Genomic DNA, 16,275 nt, shown 5'->3' with positions numbered 1-16,275 from the left:
GGAAGCAGTGCGGAAAGCGCCCTGCTTGGAAGTGGCGAGAGTCCGTGTCCTTGGTGCTGACAACAGCAAAAAAGTGGACTCTGGGGACGAGTTTGGTCGTGGATCTATCGTGGAACTGCCCAAGTTCACAAATCTGACCCACGACGAAAAAAGCTGAGGGACTAGACATCTACAATGATGTGTTCGGAATATTTGATGGTGGTCAAGACTTTAATTATTGTTCATAGGTTCGACTCCTTTTAGGTGCATTAAAGTTTTATACCAGGGTCATCGTCGGAAAACTCAAGTACATCTCTTCCCTAAGAAATTGTTAATTAGCATTGAAACTGAGGAGCTACTCGTGACCACACGTGGTAGTCAGAACCTTGCAATCATGTTCTTCAGAAACCGGCTTAAGGCTTTTATAACCTGTAGTAACGACATAAATTTTCATTTAACCCGAAAGGAACCGGAAAGTTCTCACTTTTAGAGAAGAACAATAATTCAAAACACAAAACTCGACTGAAGATGATCCGTTTATTTCTGTCAACTGTATTATTCGTCGCAGAATGTCTTCTATGCTATGTAATGCTTGCCCTTGTCTTGGGTCCTATGATTCCATTTATCTCAGTTTTTTACATCTTTAAGGTGGCTGAGCGTGTTATAGTGAAGGTTACGTCAGGTGCATTTCCCTTGCCTAGCTTAGACGCCGTATTTGTAACAGAAAAAGACGAGGATCAAGCCAATATCAATGCGTTGCTTTGCTTCGAAAATAGAGGCAACGTTGAAGATGAAATAAACAACATTCGCCAAGCTATTTTAGAACGGCTAGTTGATGCAAAGAAAACCAATGGAGAATTGCTCTATCCCAAAGTTCGGTGCTATTTTAGACCTGGTTGGTTCCAGTATTTCTTGCAGAAAGATGACTGCTTCAAGATTGAAAAGCACGTATTCAAATGGCAAGGAGACGTTCCCCGTTCAAAGGACGAGTTGGCAGCCATTGTTTCAAAGCTGAGCAACGAACCCCTTCCTGAAGGAAGGTCTCCCTGGTATGGCTGTTGTATTCCAACAAACTTTGGTGACAACGATATTGTAGTTATGGTCAAAATGAACCACGCTATAGCTGATGGTATTTCTTTAGCAAGATTCCTCACTCAAAAGTTTTCAGATACAGTTATTCCTGCAAAACATTCTCAAAACGTTTCAACGACAAGCAGGAAACTCTTTCTGGCCAAAGCAGCGTTGACGACGCCGAGACACCTTTTCAAGTTGCTATTCTCATCTGCTGACCGGTCCATTTTACACGGGCCAAATCTCAGTGGAGTGAAAAAGGCTGCATGGTATGAAGCATTTGATTTGAAGTTGATAAAAGAGATCAAGACAGCCACTGGCACAACTGTTAATGACGTGTTGATGTCTTGTCTTTCTCTGGCACTGAGAAGATACTCCCAGAGAAAAGGTGTTAAGAATCCTGATGACTTGACCATATCCATCCCTGTAAACTTACGTTCATCAGCTTTATCTAAAGAGCTTGCATTTGAAAACAATGTATCCTTCATCTACCCAGAACTTGCCGTAGCTACTGACGGAATCCTCAAGCAGTTATATGAAACAAAAACCCGCATGAACGAAGCCAAAGTGTCTGCTGAACCCTTAGCCTCGGCTGCTGTATTATTCCTTTCGCAAGAACTTTGTCCCGGATTTTTAACATCTAAAGCCAATAATTTCTTGATCAGTAAAGCGAGCTGTATTTTTTCAAATGTCCCTGGTCCACAACAGATGCTCACCGTTAAAGGTAGCCGCATAAAATACATGATATTTTGGCCTCCTCATAAAGGAAATACCGGAGTAGGACTATCTATTTTCACATATGCAGGGCACGTTATTTTTGGAGCTTATGGCGATATCTCTGTACTGTCAGATCCCGAGATTATTGTAGAAGAATTTGGAAGCGCTGTGAATGAGATGGCTAGATGCTTCCGTGGCCATAATAACAGCTGTATCAGCAATGGACAACCCTAGCTGACAGGCCTCAGTCAACCAGAGTCTTTCTACACTTGAAGTACTGTGCATGTTACCGCCAACTTTTTGAGAATCGAACGAAATTAGACTTCACTGCGTTCATCAGGCCGGTAAAGCCAAGAAGAGTGAATTGATTTAGATTAAGATTTAGATTTATATTCAGAGTTAATTACGAATACAGTAAACACCCGCATATAAGAACCTAGATTCCGGCCAAGTTAGGCTAAATAAGAGTCTTATAAAAATGGTATTTACCGTAGTTGAAAGCTATCCAGCGGGTTCTTAAATTGGTTATTATATCCACAAAAGATATCTACTCTATGACAAGTGGCTGTAAGGGACATGTAATTTTTCTAGATACTTGTAGTAATAGCCATAAACAAAAGAAAATAAACCATATAGCAAAACTACAGCTTATTTTGTTCTTTACATGTATGTCCTCAATGTTCTAGGCATTGCAATCAAACAATAGAGGCCAGAATTCTAAAAAGCAAATCAAAGTCGTTGTTCCAGTCGCCTGAAATTTCAAGGTCATTTTAAACAGAATAACCTGTTAATATTTTGGGGGTTCAAAAATGAAATTTTTGGTCTAAAAGGTTCTTAAATTCTACGTCCTTATATGCGGGTGTTTACTGTAAATCGTAGCCGCCTCGTTCTCGTAACGTAAAAGATTAAAAAATGATTGTACAAGAATTTTTAAATTGTGTAAATGAAATGGCCATAATTCATGTATTATCCTTACAAATAATATTCACGGTTAGCAGCAGAGATAAAAAACATTGAAATGTCGCCAGAGTTCTCCATCATCAGTTAGTTATACCGCGCCGGCCGGTGGCTCACTTGGTTGTGCATCGGGTTGTCACGAGGGAGGTCTAGAGTTCGCCTCTGGCCGGACCAACACTAAGGGTCTTAAAATAACTGAGGGGACAGTGTTGCCTTTCTAATTACACCTGCAAATGGTTAGTTCACTTCTCGAAAAGAGTCGGTCGGGGACGTTGTCCCCGGTGTTGTGGTCTGACCTAATCTGGTCGGAGGCATCTTTCACTTACTAAACAAAATTGTAAACTGGGTAACAAGCAGCCTGGCCAAAGTCCCCCACAAAAAGCATTGTAATTAGTCCTGAAAAGCCCTGAGGGAGAGAAACTAATAAGTTCACTGCACTTCACTTCACTACAGCTACCCAACTATATTTGACGTGATATGGCAAACATGACAAGGAGTGTTTCATCCGATATCAACACCGAGAAGCGAGTTGAAAAAAGAGGCCGAAGGCCGAGTTTTTTAGCCGATTTCGAGGTGGTTGGATATCTAATAATATTGCTTCTCTAAGGAATCAGTATTTTAAGAGATATTTGGGATCATAGTTGGCGAACTTTTTTGCTAATTAAGACCACATATCCAAAGTGAGTTCTTTTGTTTTTGGTTTATGACTTATTGACGAGTTTGAGAAATTAAAATACTTCAAAAGGTCTATCGCGATACTTGTTGGTTTTCCCCTACTTTTGCCTTCAAATCAATCAGTCCTCCTCGATTACACCATTTTATGAATCTGTATTTGTCACCCAATCGTTGACAAGGAAGCATGCATGATTGTTATCCATTAAGATCGAGTACATTAGTTTATCATCAAGTGGGAAAGGCCTACATCTAGGTACGACGGAAAGCCACAAGAATCTGGAACAAAAATTCATCTTCCAAATCGGCACCCTTAATCCTCACGGTATTAACAAACGCTTTTCATTTAACTAATATATTCCTATCTTTCACGTTGCCATGTTACCACCAATAGCGTAGCTCCTACTCTACTATAAAAAGTACACGTAATCCATAATTCCTCGATTCGCTCTGACGAAGGGCTAACGCTCGAGACGTCAGCTTTTAGAATCTCTGTACGGTGGCCAATTTACATTACCAACTCCGTTGATAAAACCAAATTTTTGTATACTACTTCCCCGCCGACGCAGCACCACAGTTTCTTTTAAAACTACCCTCTTCATATGAGCTGATAACCGAGATTGAGTGAACCAACCAGAGCACGCGAAATGCATTATCCGAGGTTGAGAATTTAATAAATATATTTATTGTTCAACACCGTTGTGACAATGTCCAAATATGATCATACTGGCGCGCTCATTATTCGTCGTGCCATAGTTAATGCATGGAGATGGTTATGAAACTGGACAAGTTCCTTTGTCTCATGTTTTTGTCCGTATTTTTGGCCTTTACCCTCACAAAACACACCTTTTTTTGAGAAGATAACCAATCAAATCCTTTGATTAAATTATGCGCAACTAATTTGCGAGCCCGTGCGAAGCGAAAACAAAAGATTGTGTAGGGTCACGGTCAATTCAACATTGATTGCAACAACATTGTTCTCGCTTTTGAAAGTTCTAAGGTTTCATAACCCGTCCCTCGATTAACTATGGTCGTGCGTACTCAACAGATATCCTGCGATGTACGTAATTTTTTGTGTCGTGGAGAAAAAATGGTAGTTTTTCCAGCTTTTTTTTCCAATAAACGTAGAAAATTGTGCTTTGTCATCAATGTGTTGAATAATAAAACAATTATCCTGCTCAATTTTGCGGAATATCGCCTGATTTTAGCCCACTCAGCCTACGGCCTCGTCAGCTAAGTATCAGGCGATATTCCGCGCGATTTCGCAGGATAATTGTTAAATATACGTTTCTTTTCAATTTTCTAGGCGCTATACAAATTGAACTCGATCATCGGATATTCGGCCTTTCAACAGTTTTTCAGTTGGGGTCGAGAAAGCAGACGTCTTCTCGAATGTCCGGAGAGAATTCGGGCAGATGTAATCAGTTCCAAGCCCGATTTTAACCAGTCTTTCAACATAGCAAAATTAACAGTAATCGACTTAGACGATCTGTGGGCATCCACGGTTAAGACATTTTTGCTTTAATATTTAACTACTCTGGCAAATAAATATCGCTCTTCAAAGCCAGCTAGCAATGGATTATTTTCCAAGGTCGCCAGCCAGCATCCATTATTTTGACGCCTTTTCGCAGCCAGGAGGATACACATTTTGCTGTGGGCGCCAGCCATCGGCTGGCCGGATTGTGGAGGATTAAACCGGAAGTATTAAGATAAGGTATTTGGCGAGGTGAATGTGGTGGGATGATTTCCATGTCACTTAGGCCTAGTTAAGTTTGTCACTGAAGTCGACCAAGTGTTCATTTATGTTACCAAGTGCCTTGGACTCTTTCGTTGATTAGCAAAATATATTGATTTGGATGCTTACCCCATAATTGATTACAACAGGCATCCGTCCATACTTTCCTAGAAATTCTAATAATATTTTCTACTCTTTTTTCTATGAACGTGTAGTTTTGGAGCTGAGGCTGAACGTTATATATTTTTGCGATGTGATGATTTTGCTTCGCCTCATGACTTTGATGGTGTTTAAGTTATTTTGCAACGATTATAAATAAGAACTCATTATTACAAACTGAAATGTGTATCATGCAATAAGAAAACCATTGTTATGTTATATACCAAATATGCCTTTACCGAAGTATTTGGGTTAATTTACATTTATTTACCTTCATTTTATGCTTTCATTTAAAATACAAATGAGTAAAATAAAACGTTCTTATCGACTCTCAGCCTGAGGAATGTTCTTAATACGTTCTTAAAGTTTTGGTTAATCTCAGCCTCAACGTTCCTATAAAAAAGGTTCTTATTTAAAAAAGAGTGTAATTGCCTTTTGTATTTTGTTGACAGTAACACTTTTTTTTCTTAATGTTGCCTTTTCGATGCGGTGTAGTTTCAGGCATTTCTGTCCCTCTGTCTCGCTTTAAGACTTGAATGGGTGTACTGACAATTTGTTCACGCGTACGCCATACAAGGATCAAAAGACAACTTTTGCAAACGATAATGACAATCAAAGAACAGAAATCGGTGACATAATGACCCATAACTCATGTGACTGATACCACATGAGTGCCAGGGCCGTAGCCAGAAAAAAATTATGACTGAGGCAATGTCCATGGTTAAATTCGCTTCGTAGGTGTTTATGATGAGCTGGAATCACGCTTTATTCTGAAAAATCACAAAAAAATGACTGAGGCAACTGCCTCGGTTTACCTCATACTGGCTACGGCCCTGAGTGCACTCTGGCGTGACGATTGAGGTTGTTCCAAGGTCGACTGAATGTGTTGCGTGAAGGTTATTGAAGGTCAGCCTCCTTGTGTCCATAGTCCAATTCCATTTTCATCCCAAGGTGTACTTTCGACCGTGTGTTCCAGAGGGCAGGTTTCCCATAAACAAACGGCAAACATCAAGCTTGTTTGATTTTAGTTCTTGCCTGTTAGCTACTGATACCAAATAACTTCTCAGAAGAGTGGCAAGTTTTGAATAGAGAATTTTAATATTTCAACGAGAAGCACTGTTTGAGAGCAGTCTGCCGTGTCACGAAAACACGACGCTATATCTCTCTAATCATTCCACTTAATGTTTACGTGAAAATTTCCCAAGTTGCGTAAAGTAATTCAAAAGCATGGCCACCCAAACTTATCCCGGATCACGTGCTGGTACAAAGTACCGCGGTAAATGAAAAAAAGTGACCAATGATATTCCAGAATTTCAGAGCCACGCCTTTCTAGTCTTTCAAAAACGAGGCGCAATCCTAGACAGGTATTCCCTAAAAGTCGAGACGAAACATGGGCGACGGGGAAGTGGTAAAAACGAAGCAAAGCAACGGTACGATGGAGGCAAATGGACATGTCCCTAATCGAAAAAGTGATAAAAGGAGAAGTACAAAGACGGTGACCATTCGGTTGAGATCCCGTGTTTATATACAGACGATGTCCTTTTTGCTGTGTACTGTTTGGTTCTTGCTAGAGTGTCTGCTATGCTATGCAGTTATTGTTGTTCTGCTTACTCCTCTTCTTCCGTTTATCGCGGTGTTCTACATGTTAAAGACAGCTGAGCGCCTGACCGTGAAGATTACTTCTAATGGAATTCGCTTGACAGCAATGGACGCCCTATGGCAACAGACGTGCGACGAGAATCGACTAGTCATTAACGCGCTCATTTTTGTCGAAAACCGAGGCATCTTTGATGAGGGAGTGAAGTCATTCCGCCAAACTATTTTAGAACGCATGGTAAATGCAACAAACAGCAAAGGAGAACTACTCTACCCTAGAAGTCGCTGCTATATTCAACCAGGTTGGTTCCAGTACTTTTTCCAGGAAGACCCTTCCTTCAGGATTGAAAATCACGTGTTTAAATGGGAGGGAGATGTACCTCGTTCAAAGGACGAATTAGCAGCCGTTGTTTCGAAGCTCAGCAATGAAGCTCTGCCTGAAGGTAGACCTCCCTGGTACTTTTGCTGTATCCCAACCAACTTTGGTGACAATGACATGGCTGTATTGTGCAGAATAAAGCACTCATTTGCTGATGGAACATCCTTAATTAAATTCGTCAATTTCCATCTTTCAGATGCAGGAACACCTCAAAATTTGATTAAAAAATTCTCATCAAAAGGCAGGTCACTCCTTCTGGCTAAGGCATTACTAATTGTACCAAGGTATTGCCTCAAGTTGCTACTCTCATTGGCTGACCGGTCCATTTTACACGGGCCAAATCTCAGTGGAGTGAAAAAGGTTGCATGGCATGAAGCATTTGAACTGAAGCTGATAAAAGAGATCAAGACAGCCACCGGCACAACTGTTAATGATGTGTTGATGTCTTGTCTTTCCCTGGCAGTTAGGAGGTATTTCCAGAGGAAAGGTGTTGAAAATCCTGATGATCTCATTGCATCTGTTCCTGTAGATGTTCGGTCACCAGCCTCATTAATGAACTGTTCTTTTGAAAATAAATTCTCGTTAGTTTTCCCCAAGCTTGCACTAGCCACTGGTGATGTTTTAAAGCAACTGTATGAAACGAAAGCCCGCATGGATCAAACAAAAGTGTCTGGGGCACCGCTTGCCTCAGCTGCTGTAATTTTTCTTGGGCTGGAACTGTTACCAGAGTGTGTGATTTCTAAGGTATATAGATTTATCACCCAAAAATCTAGTTGTGTCATTTCAAATGTGCCTGGTCCACAGCAGTTGTTCTCTTTACAAGGCTGCCATGTAAAGTACATGGTATTTTGGCCTCCTCAGAAGGATAATATTGGAGTTGGACTATCCATTTACTCATATGCTGGGCAAGTTATTGTTGGAGTTCAAGGAGATGTTTCTGTGCTGTCAGATCCAGAGATTGTTGTAGAAGAATTTGGAAATGCCGTGAATGAGATGGCCAGACGTGTTCTGCATGCTGATAAGCCGATCAGCAATGGAAGTTTCCCTGGTCCTAAAGGTGATGCAAACTCAGCTTGCTCACACTAATATCAGACCAATATTGTTTAATGTGGAGATTTGTGTGCTTGTTGGGTAGTTTGAGATGTTTCAATTTTTACTAATAGAAACCTGTGTTACCTTTTTAAACACCATTGAAACCTTGATGATAGTTTACTTTGATCCCAATTCACAAATTATGTTGAAATTTGGGATTTGGGTGTTTAATTTGGTCCAAGAGAGGAAATACTGGTTTGGTCATACAGAATCCTATTATTTTCTTACATTAATAGCAAGCTAGGGCATCCTAATACTACTAAGACCTAGAACACATGAGCCACCCTTTGGCAAACCTATCTTAATTAAGGAATGTAAAGTTCTACATACTTACTTGACTGAGAAATTGTATTTACATATTTATTATTTTATTATTTAGAGTTGTTTATAGAATTTCAATCACCTCCTCCTTTCGCTGCATATGACAAAGGGCAATCCCCTGTAGCAACCAAACCCAAGAATGGCCATTTCCTTTGTAGGATTGTTCAACTATGTATCTTTAAATTAATGTGATTATTTGACCAATTTTTTGTCTTGTTTTGCTAACGTTTTTTCGCCATACAAAGACATTTTAATCCATGAAGATGTGCCCCTCTTTCAAAAATTATCCTAGTTGAATTGTGGTAACTATATAATATTCAATAGTCCAGTTTCAAGTTCTCCATGACCACTGCATAAAAACACTGAGGATGCATTTTTACAAGGTTAGCTTCCAATTGTAGTGAATATATACACAAATTCCAGCGAGAAGATGACGTGTTTTCTACTCTGTCTATTGTTTAGTTTCAGCCGGTATTTGTGAATATAATTATTCACATCAGATGGAGGCTAACAATGTAAAAATGCGTCCTCAGTGTTTTTATTCAGCAGTCACAGAGAACTTGAAACTGGATCCAAAAAAACAATATTATTTTAAAATAAGCCCAACAGGTATGAGACTGGGATTACAGACTATTTTACCTAAGTGGTCATTTGCATCTAGGAAACTGGAAGCTTTGGAAAGAAGTAAATGTGCCATTCATTTTCATGCTTCCTCATTTTTTCATGTTATAATGTAGTGTTTTCTGTATTTAGCTCATGTAGGGTGTGTCTTCAAGGAACCATGAATTTCAGTTGCTCACTTATAGTATAATATTAACTTTTTGCTGACAGACATTGTTGGGGTTATAATCAAAGGGGAATGACATTGAATGTAGTGCTTCATTATATCAGATAATTAATATTTATCTCGAGGTAAAAAAACGAATATTCAGTATTTGAAATTGCATGACAGAAATCAGTGTCATTTGTTTATAAATTTAATTATTTATATAGTAACATTTGAAATGTTGAAGGCAGTTGAGTTGGCTTGTTCAACACAAATTATTAGAGCTATTTTGGGTTCATAACAATAACATGGGGTGTTTGTGTTACAAGATCACATTGTAATCACAGTAAAATAACAAATTGATTGACAGTTTATTACAGCAGATAGGTTAACAATATCCTAGCAAATACTGAAGTTATTAAAATTTGATAATAAATTATTTTCACGATGGTTGCAAGTACATGTATCACATAAAAATTTAATCATTATTTCAGAATAATTATTCTTCCAGCTTCATGCAGGACTGAGGCTTTTTTGCTGAATAATTATTCATTCCATATAATTTGCTTAAAGAGAACAAATGTGAAAAATTTGTTTAACCCATTCATTCCTCAGGTGCCCCAGGATGCTCCCCCAGTTGACAAGAAAAATCGGCTGGCGTTAGACAGAATGAAATCTGTTAAAGTGCTACTATGATCTAAAAATCACTTCCTTTTTTCCTTCAGATTTTTAACATGTGATTGCTTAACACTTGACTGGCATACTTTTGAGCTTTGATTTTTATCCAAAAGCTGTTTACTTTGAGTGTAAGTTTTGAATTTCAAGGTCTGCCATTACTCGCGTTCAAAACTGACCAGTTGGGTCTCAGAGGGTTGGATCTTGGAGAAAGTGACATGATACACTCCCTAGCTTAAAATTTCAGCGTGTAAATGCAGCTTATTATACATGCAAAACACAAGTTTAAAAGTCTGAAAGCCCAAAACTCCTGTGCTGCATGTTTAATTCTGCAGTGTACATAAGACTATACAGTTAGTAATGGTGGACCATTAAATAGGAAAACTCCAGTTAAAATAAACTTGGGTCACTCACTGTTTTTTTTTTTTATCATAGTAGCACTTTTAAGTCTCACTGCTACGAGTCAATGGGTTAATGATAGAAAATCCCTGATGATCTCACTTAGTTGATGTTCACATTAAAAGATATTGGACCTTTCAAGAGTTGTACAGTATTATCTTTTGATGGTGCAATATTCCAACCACGGCAAAAACTCAATTACAATTTTATACCCCCTCTTAAGGAGGCTCCCTTGTGTTTTAGGTCGGTGCGCAATCTGAGCACTAGTATGGTGAGAAAAGCCTGAATCACCCATGTTTTTCTAATTTTTGTGACGTCAGCGCGACCAAATCTGTAAAATTAACTGTTAATTTTCTTGCATTCCCTTTGTAATTTTTTAAAAAAATTGGCTGTTTTAACCACATTGAGTTCCTATCAGATACCCTATATTTGTTAAAACCTGTCAGAGATAATCAAATATACTAGTTATAGCTGTCGCTAAAGTGCCAACGAGCCAAGCTTGCGTGATCTAGCGGCTGCAAACATCACGCGGCATACTCGTGCTTAACTCTCATTGGTTATCGCTACGGTCAACATTTCATCGCTTTGGTCTACATTACAGCTTTTGGTCTACATTACACTCAAATTTGAAGCGCTTCTGAGATTTCGTCCGCCTAAAAATCTTCTCGCGGCTCTATAAGCTGCCGCCTCGCCAGGCCTTCTGTCTTCAGAAGGCCTGACTCGTTGGCAATTACTTTATTAATAAGGAAAGTCACACATTACAGAATATTGGCAAAACTGTCTGAACAACCTGACTTTATCACTTCAAAATGTCAGGCAATATCATATCCATGATGTGGCAAAGAATAAGAAAAATTCACCAAAGGAAGAGTATAAATATTAAGGAATTTAGGCTAAAAATAGAAATATATCTGCCTGTCATTAGATGTGATGTTGCCATGGTAACGGCCAAAATCCAAAAATTGACACCCAAAAAATAAGTCCTATTATATCAGTAGCCATACTGATAAATCTCTCAAGGGAAAACTTTAAGAGAAATTAAGTAGGTTTCCTTTTGTAACTCGTGCCATGAAGTAAGGGTTTTCGCAAATACTCTACTAAGGGAGCCACCTTAATTTACTGAATCAGCATCTTGAGCAGACTTGTAGTATTTAGTACTTAGGATTAGTTATTGATTGCTTCCTATCATGGCATGACCATATTGATTGTTTCAGTACCAAAATTAGAGAAAGTGTAAATATTATTGCCAAAATAAAACATTACGTACCAAAACATTCTCCACTAAGTATCTACTATGCAATTATATATCATTATCTAATCTATGGTTGCATTCTTTAATAATTATTAAGGAGCTTCCATATCTAATGTGGTAAAATTACAAAACAAAGTTGTCAAAGTCATCAACGATGTACCACATAATGAACATGTTACTCTTCATTATGTAAAGTTTGGTAACAAAGTTTTGTCTTGAAAAGTTCCCATGTTGTCAAGGCAACTTGCCTCATTTCCAATGGTATCTTTTCGGGTTTTGGCGTCATTTAACTGGTAACAGTCACCAGTTTGATTTAACCATTACCATTTGTAGATTTTGGTGGGCTTCATCACTCATGACATCAAGGACCTATAAGTTACTCTTGGAAACGAAGCAAGTTGCCCTTCACAACCTGGGAATTCAAATGTTGAAACTTTGTCGCGAAAATTCCTAGTGCCATACTTAACTGAGAGCCGTAGATAATAAACCATTAAATCTTACTCCATACCTTGTATCTGAGCAATATAATGTAATTATGCTACTCAAAGCACATCCCTACAATATCTAAATCCCTGCCCTTTCAGAACAAATAATTATAAGGAAATTTTGCCCAACACTTATTGGATCTTATTATTGGAGTGATATTCCTCTATCTATACACAGAATGTCAAATGATCAAATTATTATTTAAAAGATCTCTCCTCCAAAATTATTTTGCTCAGTATCAATATTATTATACTGTCTCCATTGTCTAGTGTCCTCTAAATATGTTGTTTTCGTTTTCTCTGCTGATTGTAATTATTATACTCTTTTTATCTTAATAATGTAGTTTAATTCAAAGGGCATATAACTAGTTTACCTATATTGTTGCCCTTCTCCATTTTTTTTTTTTTTCATGGTGAGTCGAGATACTGTTGTAATTCTTATGAAGTGGAGGAAATAGAATGAACGAATGAGCTAGGTTTTTCAAACTTACCGATTTCTGAGTCTGGTTTACAGAAAATGTACAAGAAACAGTATGTTTTTTAGACTTAATGTCTTGTGGGTTTTTTGTTGTTGTTTCTTCAGTTTTCAAGACAGGCGTGCAAGTGAATTCTTAGATTTGGTCAGTATCTGATATTGCAAGAATGGTGAATTTCTGGTTCTGGTATTGTTTTTCCAAATATACAGTAGCATGCATTGTAAGCACCTTGTAAGGCCTATGCAGGATTAAATTTAAAATTTCACTCTCTACACTGGGGCTATTTTGGGGCTGTCTTATGAAATACAGCTAAACTGCCAACAGCAGTAAAACGTTGTTTGTGACCATTTGCCTATTTCACTGGGAAACAATTTAGTATGGCAGCACAGTTTGGGGCAATTTTCTGTTTTTTTAGGTACACCTCCCACCCTCTAATTGACTTTGACCACTACATGGTTCAACAAGGCCTAAGAAAGCCTCTTAACAGTCAACGTGAAACATGAAACCTTTGTATAAAATGTGTAAATAAGTCAAATTGCACACCCTTTCGTGAAGGATAGTTTTCTTGAACAGCAGCCCAAAGTTTGGAAAGAGTGTAATTAGGAATCAGGGAAATCTGCCAAATTTTGGTTAGTTTGAAAGTGTACCTCTACTCTGCACCGAGAGGTTTTCTCCGGGTACTCCGGTTTCCCATCTCCTCAAAAAACTGACATTTGACTTGATTTACTTTCATTGTTCATTTCAGTTTACAGTGTCCCCAATTAGCCCTCCAGCGCTAGAACGACTAGACACTTAAATAAAGTTCCTTTCCTTTCCTTTCCTTTTTACCTTACAGAATTGTGAGTGCTATGTAGCACAAGCAAAAACTCCAAAAATAAGCCCAAGAGCTTCAAGATATTACATGTGGTTGTAACAAAACTTATCACTAATCCAGCAAAAAATAATTAATATCAAAACCTACTGAGTTAACCCATTGACTCCCAGGGGTTCCCCATTGACGAGCAAAATCGTCTGTGGTTAGACAGAGTAAAATACTAAGTCTGGCCAGTTTTGGCCGGTTTGGATGCCAAAGGGTTAATTAACCACTGTTTGTGATTAATCCAATGGATAGCCCTATCCACAGCCAGAATACTTCATATCATTAAATTAACAATAAAAATAATTAATACTCTTTATTCACCTCCAGGTTGTACAAGCTAATATTTCTAAACATTTACCGGTACCCACTGCCACAGAACCATGAAATGTTAGGAAAAGGAGAGACCAAAACCCTCATGCCAGTATACTTGAAGCATTATTTAGTATTTAGGTATATACCACACAAGTGAATAGTAATTAGGTAAAGTACAATCGTCCAGGTGAATGTAGTCCTGAACCAAAGTATCTGTCAATGTCATTTCAAACAGTCCTTCTCACGACTACACTCAACTGAATGATTGTACTTGACTTAATTAGGATATGACTCCTGGGTTCAAACCATTTATGATTTCAAGTGAATAGTTTCTCTCCTATTTTATTTATTTTATTTTGTTATTTATTTTTTGTTTGAGCAGGTTGAAGTTTTGGCAGCTATTCAGCTGATGTGGACCTGCTATACCCACCCACCCATATACACACAGAGGACAGCCACAACACCGGGAACTTCATCCCCTGCTCTTCTCGAATAGTGTGTGGGTTATGAACATGGAAGTTATTTGTGAGATGGGACCTCCGGCTTATTGTCCTTAAAAAAAAATATATATATATATAGGTCTTTATTGTTTTTTAAGCAAAAATACATGCTAAAACAAGAACAGTTACATTAAAAATAGCCGAAAGAATTAATTAGAATTACAAGGTTATCGACATTACATTAAACATCTACTCTATATTTGAAAAAAGCCTGTTAAAAAAACTATTTTTAAAACGCTGGGAATTAACCCTAGAGAGTTGACTTCTAGGAACTCGGAGGCACGCTGAGCTTTCTTTCATTTTGGGGACGAAAGGGTACAGACGGTGATCAGGCATACCGGAGATCTTCTTGACTAGCAAGCGATCAACCTCTTCTAATACGCCATATATGTCAATTCGGTACGAAACATATTTGCGTTTAAAGCAGCACTGTAGAAAATTCTAAACCGTCGTTAATTCAGGTATTGAGGAGGCGTATACGGGTAGACCGTACGCTAGTTTGGGTAGAACAATAATATTGATCTAAAAACGTAATCTACATCTGGTTGTTGGTATCCCACTTTATGTAAACATCTTATCACATAAAGACACTTGTTGGCCTCCTGCAGCTTAACCTTAATATGCTTGTTAAATCTATGATTACTTTGTAAAGTAACCCCTAAGACTTTTAAACAAGAAACTTGCGTTATATTGTTCACAGGGTCTATATCATGAGCAACCTTCTTACAAAGTATTAGTTCATTACATTTTTTAGGATTACATGCCATGGCATTATCTTGGGTCCAACTGAAAAAAGACTCAGTTATTTAAAGACCCTGAGTGTTGGTCCGGCCAGAGTCGAACTCACGACCTCCCGCATGGCAGCCCGGTGCTCAACCAACTGAGCCACCGGTGCCAGCTGATTGGCTAACTCGGAAGTGAGTGGGCAAGTTTCTGACCACCTTTTACAAAATAAAGTAATTTTTTGGTTCACTTTTCATTCAACGTGTGTGGTGTACATTAACAGGGTCAGTTTTTCGGTGAGTAATTAACCCATTGACTCCTGGGGTTTCCCCACAGATGAGTAAAATCGTCTGGCATTAGACAGGAAAATACTAAGTCTGGCCGGTTTAAGCCGGTTTGGGTGTCAAAAGGTTCAAACAATACAATAAACAAAACTGAGGTGAATAGGTGAATAATAAATTATTTATTATTCACCTCAGTTTTGTTGATAGTGGTGGATATTTTCTTCGCCATCTCACCGCTCAGTAAATATCCACCACTATTCATCTACACTTGGGTGAATAGTATTGTTGTGAGTTAGGAACTTGGGTCAGTTCTGTTTGGATCACTTCACCTGCTGACCTTTTTATTCATATCTATAAAGCTAACCAAGTTGTTGCTGTTTTAAACAACAAGTGCACCTTTCAGTCTTTTAGAATCTCCTTGAGCTCCTGTTTGTTGGAGGGGGGAGAAGGACATTCCAATGTTATCATTTCCCTGTTTATTTTGCCCTTTCCTCTGTTCGACTCCTTGAATTGGTCAAATCTTCATTTTCAAAAATATATTTTGCTTTAACTCTTGTCAAAGTCTAACTAGGGAAAGATTGAGGCCATTTATGGCCACAACTGTTTAACATGTAGATATCTGCTTCCATTCATTGTTTTCTTTCCAAGTAATGCTCTCTCATGTCGGAACACAATTTTTTTTTCTTGCTTTCCTTTTTGTAAATAATAGGGTTAGGGTTAGGATAATACTTAGTTAACATCATCTTGATCTCCAGGGGATAACTTTGTTGAAAAATCGTGTAGTCGACACCTGCAGTGCCATCCATAACAGCTGAAAATTCTTCAAATACCACACCCTGTATAGAATCAACAACAAACAAGAAAAA

The 16,275-nt window shown here is 38.3% G+C and overlaps 3 protein-coding genes across 5 annotated transcripts in view; 2 read left to right on the top strand and 1 right to left on the bottom strand.

The window, feature by feature from the left end:
• Positions 1–269: 269 nt before the first annotated feature.
• Positions 270–3,470, top strand: LOC138026238 (putative diacyglycerol O-acyltransferase MT1809). Its single transcript, XM_068873485.1, has one exon. It carries the CDS (start codon positions 508–510, stop codon positions 1,999–2,001), a length of 1,494 nt encoding a protein of 497 aa, XP_068729586.1. The 5' UTR covers positions 270–507; the 3' UTR covers positions 2,002–3,470.
• Positions 3,471–6,638: 3,168 nt separating this feature from the next.
• On the top strand, positions 6,639–14,493 carry LOC138026025 (probable diacyglycerol O-acyltransferase tgs1). 3 transcript variants are annotated; one of them, XM_068873200.1, is made up of 3 exons: positions 6,640–8,322; positions 12,839–12,875; positions 14,285–14,493. In XM_068873200.1, the coding sequence occupies exons 1-2, from the start codon at positions 6,681–6,683 to the stop codon at positions 12,868–12,870; spliced, it is 1,674 nt and encodes a 557-aa protein (XP_068729301.1). In that variant the 5' UTR covers positions 6,640–6,680; the 3' UTR covers positions 12,871–12,875; positions 14,285–14,493. The 3 variants fall into 3 exon arrangements, with proteins under 3 accessions (XP_068729302.1, XP_068729301.1, XP_068729303.1); XM_068873201.1 differs by lacking the exons at positions 12,839–12,875; positions 14,285–14,493 and adding an exon at positions 10,060–12,830 and having other exon boundaries at positions 6,639–8,322; XM_068873202.1 differs by lacking the exon at positions 12,839–12,875.
• LOC138026027 (COA8 family protein Y39B6A.34, mitochondrial-like) overlaps positions 13,553–16,275 on the bottom strand; it is an 8,970-nt gene continuing 6,247 nt past the window's right edge. Inside the window, exon 6 of the mRNA XM_068873203.1 lies at positions 13,553–16,245. Within this exon, the coding sequence (XP_068729304.1) occupies positions 16,149–16,245 (97 nt within the window). The 3' untranslated portion in view covers positions 13,553–16,148. The remainder of the gene's footprint in view (positions 16,246–16,275) is intronic.

Source organism: Montipora capricornis, chromosome 12 (genome assembly GCF_036669925.1).
Source record: "Montipora capricornis isolate CH-2021 chromosome 12, ASM3666992v2, whole genome shotgun sequence".
Classification (NCBI taxonomy): Eukaryota; Metazoa; Cnidaria; class Anthozoa; order Scleractinia; family Acroporidae; genus Montipora; species Montipora capricornis.
This window is presented reverse-complemented; position numbering and strand designations above follow the sequence as displayed.

Excerpts from the sequence above, each read along its gene's own strand:
- LOC138026238 (XM_068873485.1), top strand. The coding sequence starts at position 508 with ATGATCCGTTTATTTCTGTCAACTGTATTATTCGTCGCAGAATGTCTT.
- LOC138026025 (XM_068873200.1), top strand. The coding sequence starts at position 6,681 with ATGGGCGACGGGGAAGTGGTAAAAACGAAGCAAAGCAACGGTACGATG. Across the intron at positions 8,323-12,838 it reads AAGTTTCCCTGGTCCTAAAG|TTTTCAAGACAGGCGTGCAA; the intron begins GTGATGCAAACT and ends TTGTTTCTTCAG.